Source organism: Bubalus bubalis, chromosome 19 (genome assembly GCF_019923935.1).
Source record: "Bubalus bubalis isolate 160015118507 breed Murrah chromosome 19, NDDB_SH_1, whole genome shotgun sequence".
Classification (NCBI taxonomy): domain Eukaryota; kingdom Metazoa; phylum Chordata; class Mammalia; order Artiodactyla; family Bovidae; genus Bubalus; species Bubalus bubalis.
The window spans coordinates 25853278-25877113 of record NC_059175.1 but is presented as its reverse complement, the minus strand read 5'-3'; the positions used below and the strand labels follow the sequence as shown (position 1 = coordinate 25877113).

The window sequence follows — 23836 nt, the reverse complement described above, 5'->3', positions numbered from 1 at the left end:
GACTGTACTTCACCGCTTCTGTTAGCACACACTTGAAAGGCATTTTCTGCTTTCAGAGAATTTGATTCCCTCCCACCTGTTCTCTAGGGTCTCTCACCATTGGGCACCTTTCCCTTTGAATCCTCTTCTTGATGTCTTAGGTCCATACGGTCATGATCATTTGTCACTTACTTGCCTGGCAATAATAGTGTATAAGACAGAAACCCCACCTCTGTGACTTTGAAAAGTCCATTTTTAAAGCATATGACTTCTATTATTTATTGCATTGGGTGCACACTCCAGTTTGAAGTTAATTACATCAAAAGGATTATCATATTGCCTATGTAGCTATGTATCATTTTGGAAAAGATGAAATATTGTCCTTACCACGTGTACTAACTTTGTCCTAGCTACCATCACTTCCCTGCCATTACTTTTCCTTTGTGTTATTTTCACTACTTATTTGTAGTTCTTGATTCTTTTGTATTTTATCTTTGTTAACCTCATAAAGTATTCAGAGCCAGAAAAATTATACATCATTTCTAATAGGTATTTGAAAGGTCACATGTAGAATGCTTTTGGAAGTATAGTCAATCTTTAAACTCTTGGAAGTAATTCAGTTCAGTTCAGTCACTCATAGTCATGTTTGACTCTTTGCAACACCATGGATTGTAGCACACCAGGCCTCTCTGTCCATCACCAACTTCTGGAGTTTACTCAAACTCGTGTCCATTGAGTCGGTGATGCCATCCAACCATCTCATCCTCTGTCGTCCCCTTTTCCTCCCGCCTTCAATCTTTCCCAGCATCAGGGTCTTTTCAAATGAGTCAGTTCTTTGCATCAGGTGGCCAAAGTATTGGAGTTTCAGCTTCAACATCAGTCCTTCCAATGAATATTCAGGACTGACTTCCTTTAGGATGGACTGGTTGGATCTCCTTGCAGTCCAAGGGACTCAAGAGTCTTCTCCAACACCACAGTTCAAAATCATCAATTCTTGTAAATAATAAGATAGAATAATCCTAAGTAATGCAGTTGATGCTATTAATAGTATCAGATCTTCTCAGTGTTGGGTGGGTAGCCAACAGATTTTATTGAAAGTTCTGATAGTTGGACATTAGCTACTGACATAAGTTTTTATCACATATGTTTCTCATTTCCATTTCCCTAGGTTAGTATTATTATCTCTGTTTTATAGATGAAGAAATGGAGGTTCAAGGAGGTTAAGAAAATTGCCCAAAGCTCGTCAATGATGAGATTAAGATTCAAAATAAGTCTGTCCGATTCAACAATTTTTATTGCAGTGTAACATGACTTTCCCCAAGTAAGCTTTTGGAATATGCAAGGTGCTATACATTTCCCCTTAGAGTATCTAATTTAATCCTCAAATAACAATGAATCCTCTAAACTGCAGAGAAATAGTAGGAACATGGGGTCTGGTTTCAAAATTACTCAAACTTTACTTCTGACCATGCCCTAGCTATGTGAGCTGAGGTGAATTATTTTGAAAAACCGAATAATATTCTATTAATTATCTGAAAAATAGGATAATAAAATCCATGTTCCAGGTTTATTGTAAAACTTATATAACGTATAGGAACATGTCCAGTTGTAGGCACTCAATAATAATACCTTTCCTTTTCATGTCACCATGTTACAGACAATGAAATTGCTATTTGAGGAGTTTGACTAACTTCATTCAGTAGATTTCCCGGTGGCAAATCTGCTATTCCTTCCACTGCATCAAATCACAGTTCTTTGAATCACATTTCTTTGTATCCACAGTCGACGTACATCATACCAGAGGTGCAGTGACAAATACCGCAGGCTAGCCATGGCTCACAGTCCATCAAAAGGAAGACTGGTTTTTGTTTTCTTGTAGTCAGAGACTTAACCCAGTGAGACATGATAAAACAGGAATGCCTTTTTCTTAAAAATGTATTTGTAATGACATTTCTTTATGACTTTTATTATAGCCATTGTGTATAACATCACAATTGATGAAGACCAGTTTTCATCCAGAGTGATGTCCAGGGGGTTATTTAAGGAAAATAATGAAAGGTGCTTGCAGAAGACCATGATAGTAAGTCAAGCACAGCGCTGTTCTGAGTACATCATCCACATACAGGTGAGCCTCAGAGTCCTCTTCTTTCATCTCCTTTCTTTTTAAAGACTAATGAATTGGAGGCTTATGAGTGAGAAGAACCCTTGCTCTTCTAATTACTGCTTTTTTTTGGTCTGTGAATAGGAGTATATTTCCTTTACACTAATCTAGATGGTTACATGCTATTATGTAAGTTAGTTGCATTAAGTTTTACTTGGGATGGCAAGTAAAAGGGCAAAAATAAGATTCTTCAAGAAATCAAAGTGCTTTCTTAAGTGTTTAATAGGAACAACTTTTAGTTGACAATAAATTTTATATTGACATTTTCATATCAGGAGAATATTTATTTATTTTTAAATGATTGAAAAGGATAACTCTAACTGCCCTTTCCATTATTGGATTTAAATTGATACAGGTGAAGGCTGGTAGATTAGGAGGTAAAAATTCTTTGCTCTAATCTTATGCCGTAATTACTACAGTTCACATGGATTTTGAAATTCTCCCAAGTATATAACGTGCTTCTCAGAAGAAAATTTCTAAAAAAGCTTATCTTATAAATCATATGATTATTTCCCCCCAGAAGCCAGGTTATGGTATTTGAAAGTATAAGTTATTCAGGAAACTATTTTTATAAGAGTTACTTAAGAACTTTCCTAGAATGTGGTTCTCAAAGTTTAAGATGCATAAGAATTGCCAAAGAAACTTTTATAAAATTGGTATGCTGGAACCCCACCTCCCTCAGAAATTCCCTTCAGATCCAGTGAATATGTCTAAGGGGCATCCCCTGACATTTCTCAAGTAGAGGATGATACAGAAATCTCATCTCAAGAAGTGCTAAGAGTTGAACAAAAACTTGGATGAACTAAAATCAGTTGAGTAATTTATTGTTCAAGTTGAAGGTTTCTTCTTTGTGAAGGCCTGGACTTTTCTTGTTGATAATGTGCCAATTATACAGCTTCTTTAAAGGAATAAAAGCCAGATTCCATTCTCTCTTATCCTTGTGCTACGTGGTGGGTCAAATTAAACATGTAATCCATTGTGGGGAAAGTACCAGCCAGGATGTGGTGTGTGTGTGTGTGTGTGTGTGTGTGTATATATATATATATAAAAACTGGAGAAAGAAATGGCAACCCACTCCAGTATTCTTGCCTGGAGAATTCCATGAACAGTGGAGCCTGGCAGGCTACAGTTCATGAAGTCACAGAGTCAGACATGACTGAGTGACCAAACTACCACATATATATAAATACATCTCCTATTCTCTCTCATGTATACCTGTGAAGTCTTTATAAGGTGTGTATTATTGTGGTCAGCTGAGAGGAATTGTTCCAGGTAACACCATATTTGCTATCAATACCCAAGTCCATCCTATGTGCCAACCCTGCAGCCGAGGATACATTTCCCTGTAGTCAGGAAGTCACTGCCCCTGTCCACCCACCCCCTACCCAAAGGGCTCAAGACAGAAGTCCTGCTGAGATAAAGATATCACTCCTAAGAAAAGGAAAATTTGATTTTTAGTGCTTACCAATGTACAGGCATTCTTCTTTCTTGAAGAAGAATGCTAGATGGTGTTTGCAGCCCTATTTTGGCATTATTTTCATTGTTCGATAGACAGGAAACCTCAAAAACTAGAAGCGGCCCAGGCCTCTTGGAGCATTGCAAATCCTCCACCATCTTTGCTAGACAAAGAGGAACTGCCCAACTTACAGCTGGACAGTGTTGGTTTTAACGCCTGCTGAGTGATAGGTGCATCATCTTTGACATGCAAAAGAGCACTAACAGCTAGCTAGGCTGGAAACTGGGGAGCTTAGTTTCGAGTGCGGGAAACACTTTCATCTGGTTTTGTAGACTAGAGACTAGGAAGGGGAGTCCCCTTGTCCATTCCTGACAGTGAACGCTGGGCACTTTCCCTTCCAGGTCATAATATTCTCTTCCAGAGATTTGGTCAGGACACCTGTAGATGCCAAAAGTCTTGGCAGTACAAACGGGAAGAACATGGCCAACAACCCAAGAGCTGGGGACTGACAGAGGGCTCTTCTGAGCATTGAAAACTGGATATCTCATCTAAATATTGATCATTACTTATATAAATAATGAAATGACTGATGAGTTTACCTAAGAATCACTGCTTCAGATTTTTACTGAGCCCAAGTTTTGAAGTCTCTTAGAAGTGGAGAGGCTAACAGCAGACTTAGGACAGATGTAAAGAAGCAATAGCCTTGGAAGTTCAAAACAGAGCTATTCTGCATGACTGAGAGTGGACTGCATGTTTAATTGTGAGCACATGTGTGGTCATTTTCTTGTTTGAAGCTGCCATGCCCTAATCCACTAATCTGTGTGTGTTTAGGAGCCCTCTGACACTATCAGCCCTCTGAATCTGTGTATGAACATTAGTCTGGAAAACCCTGGCACTAACCCTGCCCTTGAAGCCTACTCTGAGACGGTCAAGGTCTTCAGTGTAAGTACGATTTGCCTTTCTTGGAATTCCTGATGAGCTGGCAAAGTTTCAGTCACTGCCTTAGTGTTTCGAAGACACTCAGGACATAGCCTAAGTTGGTAATTTTCTAACTGAAGTACAGTTACTTCTATGGAAAGTTCACCAGCATGTAAATTCCATGAAGATAGGGATTTTGTCTTCCTTGTTCTCTGCTCTGTTCCCAGCACTGTGAGTAGTGCTTTGCCCGCCACAGGCGCTCAGTAAATGTTTATTGAAGAAATAAATAACAATAAAGGGAACACCTTGTGTTCATGACCCATTTAAAAAAAATAAAATGGTACCGGTACCTCTGAAATTCTCTGTATCACTCCATACTCTATCATATCCACTTTCATCTTGCACCCCCAGATAGCACCACCATCCTGAATTTTGCATTTATCAATGTTTTTCTTTCTGATGTTGCTAAACACGTATATATTCCTAAAATATGGTTTAGTTTCACAGGGTTTTGAACTTTATATAAATGGAATAATACTATTATGTGTTCTTCTACAATTTGCTTGTTTAACTTAATAGCAAATTTCTGGGATTGTTTTTCTCTTTTTTTTTTTTGTAGATCCCTTTCCATAAAGACTGTGGTGATGATGGAGTTTGCATTTCTGATCTAGTTCTAAATGTTCAGCAGCTGCCAGCCACTCAGTAAGTTTTACTTTAAAGTGCAGTGAAAATTGTTGAAATAAAAGACATGTTAGATTCCTTTATTCAAGTGATTGTGTATGGAAATTTTTTTCTACAAAAGAAACATCATAACTCCTAAAGATCCTTAAAATCTAAAGTATCTAGAAATAAACTTAACCAAGGAGGTGAAAGACTTATACTCTGAAAACTATAAAATATTAATAATGGAATTTGAAAATAATCCCAAGATATGGAAAGATATCCTGTGCTCTTGGATTAGAAGAATTAATATTGTTAAAATGTCCACACCAAACTACAGATTTAATCCAATCCCACTCAAAATATCCATGACATTTTTTACAGAACTAGAGCAAATAATTCTAAAATTTATATGGAGCCACAAAGACTCCACATTTTCAAAGCAATTTTAATAAAAGAGAACAAAGTTGGAAGTATCTTCAGGTTATGCCTTAAAGCCACAGTAATCAATAGAGCACGGTTTGGGCACAAGAGCAGACGTATAGCAATGGAACAGAATAGAGAACCCTGAAATAAACCCATCTACTTATGGTCAATTAACCTAGAACAAAGGCAGGAATATACAATGAAGGAAAGACTGTCTCTTAATAATAAGTGGTTCTGGGAAGACTGGACAGCTACATGTAAAAAGATAAAATTAGAACATTTTATCATACCAAATACAGAAATAAATGCAAAATGGATTTAAGACCTAAATATAAGACCTGAAACCTCAAAACTCCTAAAGGAAAACAGAGGCAGAACACTCTTCGTCATAAATTGTAGCAGTGGTTTTTCTGTCTCTGTTTCTGAAAGCAAAAGAAGTAAAAGCAAAAATAAACAAGTGAGACCTAATTACACTTAGAGCTTTTACACAGCAAAGGAAACCATTAACAAAACAAAAAGATAACCCACTGAATGGGAGAAAATATTTGTAGATGATATGACTGCTAAGGGGTTAATATCCAAAATATACAAACAACTTGTACAACTCAATGTCAAAAAACCAAAAACCTGATTTAAAAAATAGGCAGAAGACCCAAATAGACATTTTTCCAAAGAAGACATACAAGTGGCCAACAGGCACATAAAAAAATGCTCATCAGTGCTAATCATCAGAGAAATGCAAATCAAAACCATGATGAGGTATCATGCCATTTCATACCTGGCAGGATGGCTGTCATCAAAAAGAACATAAATAACAAATGTTAGTGAGGATGTGGAGAAAATGGAACCCTTTTACACTGTTGGTCGGAATGTAAACTGGTGCAGCCAACCATGGGAAACAGTATGGAGGTTTCTCAAAAAACTAAAAATAGAACTATCATATGATCTAGCAGTTCTACTCCTGGACATGCATCCAAAGAAAACAAAAACACTAATTTGAAAAGATAGACGTTTATAGCAGCATTATTGTCAGTAGTCAAGGCATGGAAGCAACCTAAGTGTCCATCAATAGATGAATGGATAAAGGAAGATGTAACACACACATGTATATATATATTTATGTATACACATTTGTATATATAATAGAATGTTACTCAGCCATAAAAAGGATTAACACACACATGTATATATATATTTATGTATACACATTTATATATATAATAGAATGTTACTCAGCCATAAAAAGGATAAAATTCTGCCATTTGCAATAATGTAGATGGACCTAGAGGGTATTGTGCTTCATGAAATAAGTCAGAGAAAGACAAATATTCTGTTTCACTCATATAGAGAATCTAAAAAACAAAACAAATGTATAATACAAAATAGAAAAATAATAAACTAGTAGTGGGCAGAGGGAAGGAGGAAGGGGCAAGATAGAGGTATGTAATTAGGTGATGCAAACTATCAATATTATGTAAATGTAAAATAGATAAGTAACAAAGCTATATTGTACAACACAGCAAAATATAGTCATTATTTTGTAATAACTTTCAATGGAGTATAGCCTATAAAAAGATTCAATCACTGTATTGTACACATGAAACTAATATTATAAATCAATTATACTTCAATATAGAGAGTATAAATTTCAATTTCTCTCATCCATATAGGAGTAAGCACTAAGAAATATAAAACCACTTATATTTGGATGGTGTCTTTTTCTGCAATGTAATTAAAAGCAACAAAGAAAACCCAATAGGATTTATTCATTCATTGCCAATATTATTTTACTATGAAGATAATTTGTTATAAGCAGTTTTCTCAGTCTCTAAATAGTAAATCCAAAATTTGTTTTTTAAATGAGTAAAGTATTTGAATGCTGACTTAAAACAAAACTGTAATGACTTTTTTTTCTCCTTTTTACTGTTAACAGACAACAGCCCTTCATTGTCAGCAACCAAAACAAAAGGTTAACATTTTCAGTACAACTGAAAAACAAGAAGGAAAGTGCCTACAACACTGAGATTGTTGTTGATTTTTCAGAAAACCTGTTTTTTGCTTCCTGGTCCATGCCGGTATGTGAAGGCACTCTGGTGTTAACTGCTATTTTTGTTGTCAATTACTGTCCTCCTCCTACTTGAATCTCCAGGTCCTCTGTGTTTTCTGAAGAAACTCCTTGCCCCTCAACATGATCAATCTTGACGCTGGTGGCTCCCAACTAGTTAAACTACTTGAGAACATAGCCTGGCTGTGTATCTAGACCAGTTCAGCTTCATGGCTTGGATCAGATTTTTCCTTTGACCTGACACTTGGCAGTTGTAGCCAGACTCTACCGTAAACTCTCCTCAAGCCATCTGTGTGATGAGGCTGCCATGGAGCTGCACAGATGCTGGGAGTTGCACTTGCTCTCAGAAATTAGAGTCCCACAGCTCAGCCCAAGCTTTGTAACCACAGGTCTTGCTGCTGCCAAGATAATGCATTCCAGCGAGGTCAGTTACGCATGTTGACTTGATGGCTATACCAGGAACGCACTTGACCATGAATGCCCCCCTGGTCCCTCTGCCACCAAGCAATGAGAAGGAGAGAAGGGAAAAGCTGAGATTTTCAAAATTCACTACTTGATGAAACGATTTTAAAAATGGTTTCATCCAGTTTCAAGTCATTGTGAACTTAATAGATTTAGTGTTCTACACCGATTCTGACTTTAGTGTTTAAATTTCTTGGGCCAAATGACAGCTTCTTATTTTAAAGAGAAGAAACCTGAGGAAATCTGAAGATGATTCCAAGTTATTTAAAATATAAACAAAAGCTATATTTTATTTGCTTTTCTCTTGAAACTATAACTTTCAAATATATTGAGAGAAAGGTATGTATTAAAGACAGTATGTATTAAATAGTGGATTAAATTTATTTTGTGCTTCTGAAATATGACATATGATTTATTTCTGGGGGAAATTTCAGTATCTGACTTTGTTTTGTTGGGTGGCCTGTCTAGCAATAAAAATAGATGTTAGCCATCTGGATAATACATAGAAGATTTTCAAGTCTTGGTGTGAACACAACCTTACTGCTAAAATCTCTAGGTGGTTTATATTTCTTTTGGCACATATGTGCATGAGCACACACACATACAGACATTGAAAAAGAATTGATCATTGTTTCTTTGGTCTCATTCAGGTTGATGGGACAGAAGTGACCTGCCAGATTGCTTCATCTCAGAAGTCTGTTACCTGCAATGTGGGCTACCCTGCTTTAAAGAGCAAACAACAGGTACAACTTCCATTTCATCCCCAAATCTCTGCTGACCCCTTCTCATCATTGGTGTTAATTCACCAGTGAACCATCTTTCTTTATTAAGTGTCATCATTTGAGAGGCACCACAAAATAATTGGCTGCATATTTAAAGGAAGTTTTAAAATATCTGCATGCTTTAAATTAATAAAAGTGGGATTTCCCCCTGTGCAATTCATTTCCAAAGACACATACAACATAGAAAGTTTTTTCTGAACATACTGACCAACACCAAAGTGATTTACACATAGTCACGAATAAAGCAAATTTTACATCAGCACAAAGCCTTCAAATTCAGACAAGTATTAGTGCCTGTGGAAGTGTGGTGGTGGTGGTGGTGTAGTCGCTAAGTTGTGTCCAACTCTTTTGTGACCCCATGGACTCTAGCCTGCCAGGATCCTCTGTCCATGGGATTTCTCAAGCAAGAACACTGGAGTACGTTGCCATTTCCTTCTCCAGGGGATCTTCCCAACCCAGGGATCAAGGCCAGGTCTCCTCCTTTGCAGGTAGATTCTTTACTGACTGAGTCATTAGGGAGACCTGCTGTATGTATTTGTTAAGTAAATTCAGTTCTGTTCTGAAGGTGAGGCAAGGTGGAAAAATACATAGATTTTCTACAAATTAGAAAGCTTAAGTTTCATAAAATTCAGAATCAAATGGGAGTGAGTTTACTTCTATGGGACACTTTTTTTTTTTATGTTGGTCCCTGAGTACAAAGCATCATAGATTGATGAGTTTTCATTTTGTATATAGGTGACTTTCACTATTAACTTCGACTTCAATCTTCAAAACCTTCAGAATCAGGCATCTATCAGTTTCCGAGCCTTAAGGTAAAACATGATGAAGTCATAAATTGATGAAAAGTGGCTTTTCTAATATTTTTCTTTCAGTAATTTCCTAATATTCCTTTCAATAGCGAAAGCCAGGAAGAAAACATGGCAGATAATTCAGTCAACTTAAAACTCTCTCTGCTGTATGATGCTGAAATTCACATAACAAGGTAGGTGAAACAGTGGGGAGCCTGTGATCGCAGCTCACAACACATTTGGTTCATGACTAAAGAAGTCCTCTACATGCTCATTCTTTACTGGAGAATTTGAATTTAAATGTTTCCTCCTTGTCAACTAAAACAGAAGTCCAGGGGCACGCTGGTCCCTGGGGGACTCTTGAGGGACGCTTTAGATTTACTGACTAAGAGCAATACCAGAAAGACAATTGTCTGTCACATGCCAAGGGGAGCTCCCTTGCAGGCCCTCGGACGAGCTGTTTGACCAGAGCTCGCAGGGCCCCAAGGAGTTGCCACCACTTCTTCCCCACACCTCTGTCCCGCTGTCCACATGAGATCTCAAGGGGTAGCCCCACTCCTGGACATCAAAGCCCTGGGCACAAATATTGAATCTAGTCACAGAAAATTCCTGGCACAGTGGATTAGGGGTTTCTTCCAACCAGGATGAAATGAGGCATTTTTCAAAAGAGGTCATCCAGAAAGAAATGAGTTATTCCACTTTCTTGTCTGTCCAAAGCAAGTAAACCTGAGAGCTCCGGCCAAAACAGTACCACTTGATACCTATTATCTTGAATTGTTCAGAGAGACAGGTGTCTTGCGAGGTGAGTAACTTGTAGACACCACAGGTGCTGATATTATCACCTTCATTCCCACTTAGTGAGGCGGGTTCGTGGGCACACACATTGCACACAGCTGTGCAGGTGCAGAAGTCCCAGGCGAGGCCCGCCTCCAAGCCTGGGAACCAGAGTTCTCTAGCTGCTGAAACACTATGGCAGCTTTGCAGCACAGATCAATGACCCCTGGAAAACACACAGCAGCATATCCCCAGGGAGCCGGCTACGAAGTGTCCAGTGACCGCAGCTTTCTCTAACATCACTCCAACCCCTAAAAGCATGGAATATGTGGATCATCCAACAGATCCCTGAGCAAAAACAAAAAGGAAAATATGTCATTATGTCTAGAGCTCAAGACACATGAGCAAAGATGAAAAGAATGCTTCTGTATAAAGTGAGTTGCAAACGGCAAAAGCAGAAACTGTATCTCAAGTCATCCATCCCTGAAAAATTATTCAGTAACTACAGATTTCAAAGGGCCCTCAGCTGCTAAAATAAGTAACTGAAAACAGCTGCAGCCGAAGAGATTGCTAGCACCACATTACCTAAATGTTTTCCTTCCTACCTATAATGCTACTTTCTCATCCTAAATGCTTTTTGTTAATAGAGCCTTTTCATCATTCCATTCTCCAATGTTTTTAGTTATTTTGAGATGAAATAAATTTAATATTGAAGTGGAACTTAACATTTACTAAATCTTAGCTATGTATTTTTTGTGATGGTAAATTGGATTCTCAGGCATTCTGATGTTTAAAGTATATCATGAAGTTAAAAAATACGGAGAATTAGCAAGAATAAAGCTAAAGCGGTTCCTAAACCTATCATCCAGATAATTTGTCTTAATATCTTTTTAAAAAGAAAGATGTTAAATGTGCATGGATAGAAAACTCAAACATCATGGAAAAATGCACGATGAAGGGAAATCATCCCTCCAATCTCCTCTGGTCATTTTGTAATGACTAATTCGGCTGTTTCAGAATATTTTCTAGATACAAGGTCTATCTATCTACTAGGATATATGCCACACATACACACACAGTTTACTTACTTTTTGGGGAAAAAAAAAAAAGTCCTACCCAATCCCAATTATTGAGTATATCCCTTAGGAACCATTTTGATACTATGTAAGTGTGCAATTATATTTTGCATATATGATGGGTGGAAATAGATGACAGTGGAGTTTATTTCTAAAACAGGATCTGCCCCACTATAGCTAACTGCTAATGTAAATATATTGATCAGTATTTAAGTAACTGACAGAACCCTTAAGGAACAAATGAAAAAAATGTTGGATCTCTTTAAAATGCAGAAACAAAGCATATTAATCAATTTGAAAACTGGCCATACATAGGGGCTCACACAAAGATCTGAAAGGCACATACAGCCAGCCTTTCTATTTTATTTTTTAAATTAATTTTTATTGGAGTCAGGCTTTCTGTTTTAAATCCCAGTTTTCCCATTTTCCATGTAAAGCTGACAAATCATTATTTCCTCTCATAGACATAACCTTGACAAATACTACATTTATTTCAGTCCCTTTGACATATTTTCCTTTTGAGAATTTGGGGGAAAATTCTAAGGCATAAAAGAGAAAAAGGCAAGATTTTCAGTAAAGAAACCAAAGGACTCTATCTTGAAAATATCCAGTCCAATTTTTTTTTAGGAAATAGAATCAATGTATTATAATTAGGATAAACTGTCTGATGGCAATAAATATTGCTTCTCAGACTCCTGCCCCTGCCATCTGCCCTCTACCCCACAAGGAAGCTGCCCTGGTTGGAATTCAGCCTCAGATTCCCAGAAATGAGTGAAGAGAGGGAATGGTATTTGGTTACATTTCAGTCTGGGTTGTCCTATGTGGGTTCCCTAAGGCCTGGTCATTCTTCCACTTGCAAACCCTACTCAGCAGCCCCAAGCAAAGACATTCAGTTAGGCCATTACCCCTAGGTCTAATCTATTAACAAAACTCCCAAGTCAGCCATCTTAGAAGTGGTTTCTGTGGTCAGCAGTGGAAACAGATGGACCTACCCCGATTCAGACCAAAGCGTCAGAGTTGGCTTGAAACCAAGGATTGTTGTCATTGTTTAGTCATTAAGTTGTGTCCGATTGTTTGCAACCCCATGGACTGTAGCTTGCTAGGCTCCTCTGTCCATGGGATATGCCAGGCAAGAATACTGAAAGAATAATAAACAAAATGTATACCCTGCTGTCTATGGGGTCACACAGAGTCGGACACGACTGAAGCGACTTAGCAACAGCAGCATACCGTTTCACAGGCATCCAGTGATGCGTAGTACAGGAGCTAATGCCTGATAATATTTCAGCCATCATAACAAGTGGAAAATCCTCTGCCTTATAAATCTGTTCGTCCAATCAATAAGGACCAGGTGTCCACTGTATTAACACAGCAGTCAATATAATAGCAATCTTGCAAAGAGTTTCACTACAGGTTCCAAAGTAATACATTTGTACTTATTTTAGAAACTTACAACTGATATATGTATCTATATATACAACTGATGTAACACAAAGAATCTTAGCAGAATGATCATGAAGGGATATGTTTTGAAATGAACTTGTTTTAGCCTTAGAAATGTATACTGGGCCTTAAGTCCATAACAAATATTTGTTTTCCTTTAATGTTTTGTACCTAAATGTGAATTCTTTCACTTGTAATATAAGCTGGAAGATATATAAGTAAAAGATATATTAAACTTCAAGAGCAATAGCATAACTAAAATATTCAGCTTTACAAATATCATCCAACAGATCTACCAACATAAATTTTTATGAAGTCTCCTTGGATGGGAATGTTTCTTCTGTCGTGCACAGTTTTGAAGATATTGGTCCAAAATTCATCTTCTCCATTAAGGTTGGTACACCTGTTATAAGAATGGGAAGTCAAGAGAAAGTGGCGGGGTGGGGGGGGGGTGCCGGGAATGAGGGCAGGAAGAGAAGAAGAAAGTAAAACGAAGTTGAAATATGCCAGTGGTTCTCAAATTTGAGCACACATTAGGATCACCTGAGTGTGGTCAAACATTTGTCACTGGGCTCCATCTCCAGTAGTTCTGATTCAGAAGGTCTGGGGTGGGCCTAACAATGTGCAGGTCTAACAAGTTCCCAGGGGATGCGGATGCTTCTGGACCAGGTGCCATTCTTTGAGAACCACAAAGATGGGCCATCGATAAATAAACAGCTGGGCTTTGTATTGATACATACTTTTGTATCCAGGGTAAGGGATAATTGGTGTATTTTGAAAGCAAATATTGAATATTAATCAACAGAGTATTAACATAAAGCTACTGCTGTGGACAGAAGTCTCTGCAATATAATGCCAATTTATGCTTGGAAACCACTTCTGTTTGAGAAGCTCACCATTTGTATACAAATATTTACTTTGTACAGTCATGCTAAGTAGTATACAAAATATTTTTAAATCAATTTCTATTGGCTATTAATTGGTAATTATTAAAGTTTGTTTCCAGTTATATAAAGAGAAACGAATTTGTGAGAGAATATTTTATAATGACATTACATAAACTTTGTTAAATAGAAAGGAAAGAATCCATCCACCAGCCTGTCATTTTATTTTTGTACATATTCTACTAATCTGTCAAGTGGTTACAACTCTATAATTTGGTGATAATTTATATTCTTTAAAAAGTCTTAAAGGAATCTTGATTTGTGATCCAAATTGATGGAATTGACAAAATGTGCATGGTATTTGGCAGTTACTTCTTTAATGAAACATTTAGTCAATTAGTAGTAACAATAAAATAATATTCAAAGACATATAATAAGTATCAGCCTTTGTATGAAATGCTTTATACATGTTAACCCATTTAATTCCCAGATCAGTTATGAGATTGGTAGGATTATTATTCCTATGAGCGTTCTTTAAAATGTCTAACCCCAATAGGGTATGAGCCCTGAACAATTAGGACAGACTTCCCACCAGTGAGCACAGAGGCTATACTTGTGCATGGCTACTGAGTTGCTGCCTATCTTTATTTTACAAATGAGAAAACTGAAGCATGAAGAGGTCAAGTATCTTGCCTAAGCCCCACTGCTATCAGGGGCAGAGTGGGACTTCATGCCCTGACAGGCCAAACCCACAGATGGCAGGTGTTTTTAACCATCTCCTAAGTCACAAATTATGTACCAGTCCAAATCATAGATGTTGAGATTTTAATGAGAGAGAAGACACAAGGACTCAGAGAGTCCACAAAGTAGTGACTCACTGTCATAGGAACTCAGTCTAACTACTTAATAGTTGCCCGTCATCAACCCTGAGGTTTTTGATCACTTTCCTTGCAATGTGTGTCTGATGCAGCAGCAATCAGAATGTGTCCTTACTACACAGGTAACAACAGGAAGTGTTCCAGTAAGCATGGCATCTGTGATCATCCACATCCCTCAATACACCAAAGACAAGAACCCGCTGATGTACCTGACCGGGGTGCACACAGATCAGGTAAAGGCAGCCAAACTGCCTATAAAAATGCACACCTCCCATGTGGGAACACCCCGAGGTGGGGTGATCATGCCTGCCCTCTTATAGACGAGGAACTGAAAAGATAATCCCTCTGCACCCTGGGGGCCAGTTAACTAGCAGTTAATTTCATATTAGAAGCAGGATATTGTCATCAGAAATGTCTGAGTCTAGGGATTTACAGATAGCAGAAATTATTAGCACCTCGTTCTGATCAGGTGAAGATCTGACTTTGTCAGAGCCCTGTTTATAGAGAAGTTAGCTGGCTGGGAAGTGAGAGGTTGAACCCATGGTGGGAGAGTAACTGGGCCACACAGCTGCAGGCAGTAGCTTTGTTTCAAGCTCTCAGCCAGGGCTTTTGTCCGGTAGTTGTCCACCCTGGGTGCTCATTTAATCACCTGGGTCATTTTTCGAATCTGTGTGATGCCAAGGCCTACCCCAGGCAATTATACCAGAATCTCCAGGGCGAAGGCTTTAGCACTGGTGTTCTCCTTTAAGGGCCATCCAGGTAGTTCCGAGAGACTCGAGCCAAACCCCGTGAGGAGCACTTAGCTGATGCTACAACAGCATTACTTCTGTGGTGCTCATAGGTGGCCACAGGGAAGCAAAAGCCTCAACCGTTCCACAGCAAAGAACCCGAGTGAAATCACTCCTAGTCAGTTGTTATTGCAAATTTCTTTCGTCACACATGGACTGTTAAGAACCGGTGCCATGCTGTCCAGTCACATCAGAAGGACCTGAATGCTTCAGGATTACAGTAGTGATGTACAGAAGTGTGGCCAGGTCAGCACAATGAAGGGAATCCTGGGAGCCCTCCCCTGCCCCAACATGGGAAACAGGATTTCCTGACAAGTTGAAAACATCATAAACCATCTTGCTTCCGAAGACCAATTTGATGACCTTCTTTGTAGGCTGGTGACATCAGTTGCGAAGCCGAAATAAATCCACTGAAAATAGGACAGACGTCTTCTTCTGTATCTTTCAAGAGTGAAAATTTCCGGCACATAAAAGAATTGGTAAGGACAGGTTAATGGGGTGAAAATTTCCCTGGCTGATTCATTGTTTGTTTTACCTGGAAATTGAGGCACTTCTTTTTCCCTGCCACCACACATGTGGGAGAACTTTCCTGTTTTGCCTTTGATGGTCTGTGTGAATCAAGAAAATACACACTCAAATCCAGGTTATTGGCATTATCACTTATGCCATTATTATAATTTCATGAAATCAAAAGGACCCCATGTCAAACTAGTTTTGTGTCGTGCGTGTTGGAAACACTGCAAAGAGCTGGGCGGGAGCTGGGCATGTATGCGAGGTAAAGCCTCTCTCACCTTCTCCACAGAATCACTGATGTCTTTATTGAGCTGTTAAATTTGACTCTCTGACAACCCTGCTCTGCTTTCCATATTTGATCATATCCTGCTGTGCAGCTATATGCCACTTTCTTTGGGAAAGAGGCTTGTCTAGTGTCTAGCATGGTGCTTGGCACATTATTAAGTATTCAAATACATAAACATTTAGCAAATGGTAAGATCAACTTCAGGGCTTCCCAGGGGGCTCAGTGGTAAAGAATCTGCCTGTCAAGCAGGAGACGTGGGTTCGATCCCTGGGTTGGGAAGATCCTCTGGAGAGGGAAATGACAGCCTACTCCAATATTCTTACCTGGAAAATCCTATGGACAGAGGAGCCGGTGGGCTGCAGTCCATAGAATCGTGACTTAGTGCACATGTACAAGATCAATGTCAGTTCTCCTCTATGAACAACGTGGAATTCCTCCTGTTTTCCTTTCATTGCAAAGGATGGGAAAACAGGAAGCTAGGAGAATGAAACAGTTTCTTAAGTGACTATAGTGTAATTACAGTGTAAATGTGGTCTAAATCTGAACAGAGGTATGTAAAAATGCCCAGGAGAAACTCATCTCAGTGTATGCCAAAATATGATACCTCTTAGAAGTTTCCATATATTTGTGAAAATGTTTGATTTTGTAAAAATGGCAACTTCCAATATAAAGCAAACAGAACACAAAAAACTACAAAGCAGAAACTAAAGTTCTTTAGAAATCTAACAGTTGACCACTTAACATTTACTGAGCATTCTTCTTTATAATCATTAATCTACAAATAGGCACATGTATACTGTTACATAAATGGACCAAGCTACCTTTTTTCTTTGGCCCATATATCATAGATCTTTTAACAGGCTTTATTTTTATAGTAGTTTTAGGTTCACAGCAAAATGAGTTTAAATTACAGAAATTTCCCATATACCCTTGCCCCCACATACCCACAGCCTCCCACACTATCAAATCCCCCCTATTGACACATCATAATTACCCAAAGTCCATGGTTTACATTAGTTTTACTCTTGATGTATAGTCTATGAGTCTGGACAAATGTATAATGACGTGGATGCACAATTATGGCATACAGAATAGTTCACTGCCCGGAAACTCCTTTGAGCTATACCTATTCATCCCTCTCTCCCCACTAACCCTTCCTTGGTAACCACTGATTCTTTTAATGACGACTTTTTTAAAATTCAAGGAAGGCATCTTTATCATGAGGTTACTAACTAAACTGTACTGAATTTTGTGTATATACACGAAAAAGTGAACGTGTTAGTCACTGAGTAGTTGTCTGATTCTTTGCGACCGCGTGGACTGTAGCACACCAGGCTCTTCTATCCATTGGGATTCTCCAGGCAAGAATTCTGGAGTGGGTTGCCATTTCTTCCTCTAGGGGATCTTCCTGACCCAGGGATCCAACCCAGGTCTCCCACATTGCAGGCAGATTCTTTACCATCTGAGCCACCAGGGAAGCCCTTAGTGTATATATATTCAGTAATAAACTAGTACACTGTTGATAAACATGAATTATTGGTTTTTTTCCTCTCTCATCAATAGTAGTGCAATAAATAGGCTTGCTGTATTTTTCTGCACTCATTTATGATTATTTCCTGAGGTCCTCCATACAGATGGGAAATGGCAGGGCAAAGGACATGTACTTCTTACATTTTGAGGCAAAGTGCCAGAATCTCTAGAAGGGTTATGTAATAATTATTCGTAGTTCACGAGACTGCCAATTTCCCTAGATCCTTCCCTGGGTTTTATCTGTCTTCGTAAAATTTTAGCATTTCTTCTTTTAAAGCTCATACTAACTTCTCTTATCATTGACTCCAACCTGAAAGAACTGTAGAACTGCTTCATGCAGTAGCATCATGTGCTGGCTGAGAGACCTTCAGGTGAAAGGAGAATACTTCCTTAATGTGTCCACCAGGATTTGGAATGGGACTTTCGCAGCAGTAAGTATCAGCTTAATTTACTGGGTTTATGGATAGCAAGGAAATGTAAAGCTTCGCTTTAAGTTCACACCCCTTGACAAAATTAGCATTCTGGCTAATGTCAGCTGTGCCCAGTGGCCCAGAGCAATCTTACCTTGGAAGTAATATGCTTCCATCCCTTTCCAAGGCTTGCCCAACCTGGCTGTGCCTCTGAATCCCCTGAGGTGCTTGCAAAGCTTCTGCTTCTTAGACCCCAGGCCAACCTACCACAGCAGAATCCCTGGAGTGGTGTCAGGATCCCCTCTGCTGTCTGAGGTGCGAGGGGCCACCTTCTCTATCTGCCTCCTCATGCTCTCCTCTGACCTTCTGGTCTCCTCTGCCACACCCAAATCAAAGCATGCACATCTCAGCCTCATTCCTGGCACCCCCAGGGGGCTGCTGATTGATCTCAGACCACCTGGAGGGCAAATCCGACCTAAGGATCTGTCTTCCTAGAGCCAGATAAACACTCTGCTTGCCTGTTCTTACCCCTTCTCTCATGAAGTCTCCAGTTTGCTTACAACTTGTTTTAAAGTCATTTCAATCTCATGAAAAGTTCAAAGAAAGTTCCAGAACAATGTCAGGGTGTTATTCCATCAGCAAGTGTGACTTGGCAGTAGTGATAGCTGCTTCCAATAGAGATTTCGGAAGCCAGAATTTCAATCTGGCTCAGAAACTGGAAGGATGGACCAAGCTCTTTAAATCTGACTACATAAGCAGCGAGTTGTTCATTTTACTAACATTGGCTCTAAGGCAAAATAAAAATTAGTCTAAAATCTCCAAGGGGCCTTGCAGCTCTAGGTGATTTTAAAATGAATAAATCAGTCCTCAAGGTGCTTACCAACTGTATCCTATTCCCTATATTCTAACCACTTCGTGATCTCTCCAGCAGACCCCATTCCCTGCTGAGGAGTTTTATGTAACATTGGAGAATTAGCTCCCTCCAAACTTGTCCCTGGAACAAAAATATAAGCAATATTCTTGGATAAAGAAATAACAGAAGAGCTGTGAAAGGCAGGGGAAATTTTGCTAGAGAAGTGGAGGAGTGAGGAGTTGGGTTTTCTGCTTGTTTGCTTTTTAGTCGGTTTTCTCGTTAGTTGCTTTCAAGCCTTCAGGACGCTTCTAAATACTGTTAAGAGGCAAAGCACGCAGTTATGCCACCATCCCAGCTGCTGCAGATTGGTGCTGAGTTTTACCCATTGGATCTTGGCTCCTTGGATTTGAGGAACAAATGTTTTCATAGTAATCTTTGCCAGCTGGGAAGGAAAACCGTTGCAAATCAAAAGGCAATCACTCCAACTCTGTAAAATGCATTTGGTTTTTCTCAAGTTTGTTTAAAGCTACATCATTTTAACTGTAAGACTTTTTAAAGTACCTTCCCAAGGTTTTCAGAAGCAGCAGTTTCATTTCTGGGAACAAAATTTTGAAGCAGTGTATTATTTATGCTGAAAAACACTCATGGGAATTACTGTATATCAAGGCTTATACATCTTCCTCCTTTATGAAAGGTCAAATGTTTCTCCCCACCTTGTTTTCAGCTATTTCAACAGCCAAGTGGATGTTCAGACCACCTAGGAGACCCAGTCTGAAATAGGAATCCTATTTCCTGTATTAGAATCCATTAATATACCACTTTTTGCCCTTTTCCTGAGGCAGTGTAAGTCAACATTTTAAAGTAATCTCATCACAAAGTGATTGCTCAGACCTCCAAATCAATGGCATGTTGGCTGCTCTGGAAAAGGCCGAATGCTAGCAGGTGTGACTTCCCTCTCCTGGGCATGCATGGTACGCCCACCTCTACTTATCAGCCATGCAGGGGCTGTGCGCCTGTGCGAACGGCCAGACTCGGGAGGGCAGATATATCAGTGCTGTAAGGAAATGCTTTCACCTGTACTCTGCAGGGACTATGAAGTGAGCATTCACTAAACTGTTACTCCTTTTTAAATTTAAACCATTGTCAGTACTCTTAATGTTCCCCAAATAATGCATGTTTGAGGGACCAGTAATCAGGGTTAACTTCTGCTGCAGTCTTCCATTTTGAGAAAATTAAGAAGACTAATCAGAGACTGAGCCAGTGGAAAAGAAATAAATTGCTCACTTTTTGGATATGCATTCTCTTCTTCTGGCTCCCAGATATAGTTTAACAAATTACCTCATGGAGTATATTGAATCATGTGCCTGGTAACCAGAAAAACTCAATCCTAGTAGCCAGAGCATGGGAAGGCAGTTCTCAAATCCAGGCATTATATTTCATCTCAAAATAAGCATCAGTCCCAATATTTGATTACAGAGAAAACAACACAGCGGTAGTGCATAGCTTTTTCTGTAAGTGCGTTCAGGAGCACATGCAAAACTATTTCATTTGTGGAGGTTACTAATGACATCAGCACAAAATGTATGTCCTTCCAAATGCCTGCCCCAAATCCAATATTTTTGTAGAAATACTTAAGAAATCTGAAGTTATCACTGTTATATAGGGCTGACATAAGGTTTAGGGTGTCTGCTACTGACATGTGTGGTCTTCAAACAGTATTATTTTATACATGTGTACCCAGAGGAAAAACTCTTTTTTAATCTGATTTTCTATTTCATTTTGTGACTTAGGCAAGCATAAAGTTTTCAGTTTTCTCTCACGTCACAAACAAGTTTTTAAAAGCCTCAACTATGATCTTTCCCAATTAAAAACTTCAGTTCTAAACCTTTGTTTTTCACCCATTTTCAAGTTGAGTCGTCTGGAGAGACATTTTAACAAGCTGATATCTAGACCCCACCCGCCAAGACTCAGTTTAATTTGCCACTGCAGGGCCCAGCCACCCACACGGCCTAAGTTCCCGTGTGGGGTCCTGTCATATCAGTGATTTAAGCACACAAAGATGTTTGAGTCTTCAGAGTTGGCATTTGCTCTAGTCACTTTCCACAAGGAAATAAATAATGTTGTTTTATGCATTAACTTCTGCTAGGATAAAAATATGCTCTTTATTCTTATGTTCCAGTCGACTTTCCAGACAGTACAGTTGACAGCAGCTGCAGAAATTGACACGTACAACCCTCAGATATACGTGATCGAAGAAAACACGGTCACGGTGAGTGCTCATACCCCTCCCTGTGGGTCGTGGAGTCTGGCAGGCATTCCATTTCTGACAGTTTATGGAACGGTCATTCTTCTCACCTACCTGTATATAGAACTATCTCAGTGAAACTCTAAAAGTCTAGTTGAACTCTAAAAGTTTATCATGTTGAGTTTTTTTTCTTTTTTCAGGCAAGGATTTATTAGGGGCCTTGCTTTAGCAGGTGGGGAGCAAGAATGAGTTAACAGATTCCCCTGCTTACTCGCCCCCTGAGAGGGGAGCTGTTTTTTCTTACATGGGCTGAGGGTAGGGGGCTGTATCCAGGGGTTGGGCTGGAGGGGTGGCTCAGGTGATTTGCCCACCCCTCTGCCAGTGCTGTGTGCAGGGGGCATGTTGAGCTTTTGACAAGGGTGTTTGCTACTCAAAAAAGCCCAGCTGTGTACTTGCCCTACTCCATGTCCCAACATTGGCAAAGCTGGATCAGACATGATGATCCCACAGAAGGCAGGATGCAAGGGGTTCCATCTGGCTGTGGCCCCCTTCTCACTGCTCCAGCCTCAACCAGCACCTCGGCTCCTCCTTGCTGCTCATGCTTACACTAAGTAATCTACATCCTAGGCCATGAAGTCTAAGTCATGCTCGTTTGAATCATACATGGTATTTCAGAGTATTTTTAAGTGCTGAAGCATGCTTAATAAATAAGGCCTTTATTAGAGGGCTTTTTTTTTTAAGTAGTACTCCTTACAACTGACACTGAATGACACATCCATTCATTAGATCTTCAGTCTAGAAAACTATAAACTCTTCTCTTGATTTAAAAAAATAAAAAAAGATTTGGCAAAGAAACATATGTTCACAGAAAACAGAGGCTCACTGTTCCAAGAGCTGGCATGGGACGACCTTCCTTTGCACTGGAACTCTGCTTAGAATACGCTGTTTAGGTATAGCGGGATTTCCATGCTCAGTTAATCTGCTGGCAGAGAACTGGGCATTTTCCTCCCAATGCTTTTGTTAGGAATTGGAAGCCAGTTCAAGACTCTGCCCCCAAGGCCAGCTTGGCAGCTGGCCTCAGTCCACTGCTGCAGCCTATGGACTTGGCTAAAATGCCAATGGCCTTGTGAACCCTGGGCCTCTCTGCCTGCGAGTAGAGCTCACAGCACTGCCGTTCCACTGTTGTCCCAACAAAAATGATTCCACACAGCATGCTTTTCTGCTTCTGGTTTAGGACTATCAGAGAAGGCCCACACCCTATCTTCAGGGGCTGGAGTGTGGAAAGACAGAAATGGAGCCAAAGGAAATGTGGGATTCAAAATCAGAGCGCTATGAACTTAGCCTGCAGGGTTGGGGGAAGGAAATACTATACATATGTTAAAAGTTCACTGATGCATTTAAAGGAAGAAAAGGGGAAGACTTGCGTGCTGCCTTGCCTGTATTTGCAGGCGCATTTCCTCTAGAGATTCTAATTCACAATGTTTAACTAAGGATTGTGATCGTGAGGAAATCACATCCCCTTTCTAGAGCATCACTTTTAAGATTAGAGGATTTGACTAGACCATCTTACTTTTTTCCTAGTGCTAAAATTAACACAATTGTTTTGTATATACACTTACAGATTCCCCTTACGATAATGAAACCCCATGAGAAAGTTGAAGTACCGACTGGAGTGATAGTAGGAAGTGTAATCGCTGGAATTCTTTTGCTATTAGCTCTAGTTGCAATTTTATGGAAGGTAAGAACTGTTTCGTATTTTAAAATATGAGGGTCCTAAAGACCTCTGTCTTCCAATTTCCTTATCACAGAGCAACCCTACGTTTTATATTGTAAGAAAAAAGTAAATGCAAGTTAGCTTGCAAATTCTCACTCATGTTTTTGAAAACAATCAGTAAGGATTTTATCTCCAGTGGTCTTGATCCCTTTCCCCCAACCCTCCTTTCATGCTGACCCTGAATGTTTTGTTCAGCTGCAAATACGCAGACCCTGAAAATTTTAACTTTATGCAATTCATTCAACTCTGGATATCAATCTCCTCGTTGAAGGGCTGATGCTAGGTCAGTATTCTGCACAGCCACCTCTCCGGAGCGCCCCCCTCTCCCGGCGGGGCTTGGGTCTGGGTCTTATACAAAATTAGCCACAAGTGGTAACATTTTTACATCATCTTACAGCTTGGATTCTTCAAAAGAAAATATGAAAAAATGGCCAAAAATCCAGATGAAACTGATGAGACCACAGAACTCAACAGCTGAATCATCCAGCAGCTCCCACCATAGTGGGTAGAAGCAGCAGTACAGCCAGAGGTTACTATTCACATGAATGGATTTTTTTTTTAATACCAGGGTAACTTAATAATGTAATAATTAAAACAGAACTGCAGGTCAGTTTGGAAAGAAATTGTGAGGGGATTGGGAGGGCAGGGGTACAAAGGGTAAAAGACTTATTTTATATGGAGGAAA

At 39.4% G+C, this 23836-nt stretch overlaps 1 protein-coding gene across 2 annotated transcripts in view; it reads left to right on the top strand.

The window, feature by feature from the left end:
- ITGA2 (integrin subunit alpha 2) overlaps positions 1–23836 on the top strand; it is a 108125-nt gene that overhangs the window by 80745 nt on the left and 3544 nt on the right. The window contains exons 17-30 of one of the 2 annotated variants that reach the window (XM_025270532.2): positions 1953–2104; positions 4428–4538; positions 5134–5216; positions 7534–7675; positions 8778–8870; positions 9645–9721; positions 9808–9891; positions 13281–13383; positions 14875–14985; positions 15915–16019; positions 18187–18300; positions 21312–21401; positions 22999–23115; positions 23549–23761. In XM_025270532.2, coding sequence (XP_025126317.1) covers positions 1953–2104; positions 4428–4538; positions 5134–5216; positions 7534–7675; positions 8778–8870; positions 9645–9721; positions 9808–9891; positions 13281–13383; positions 14875–14985; positions 15915–16019; positions 18187–18300; positions 21312–21401; positions 22999–23115; positions 23549–23629 — 1463 coding nt within the window. In that variant the 3' untranslated portion in view covers positions 23630–23761. Of the gene's footprint in view, positions 1–1952; positions 2105–4427; positions 4539–5133; positions 5217–7533; positions 7676–8777; positions 8871–9644; positions 9722–9807; positions 9892–13280; positions 13384–14874; positions 14986–15914; positions 16020–18186; positions 18301–21311; positions 21402–22998; positions 23116–23548; positions 23762–23836 lie in introns of those variants that run through there. The other variant, XR_003104951.2, reaches the window with a different exon arrangement.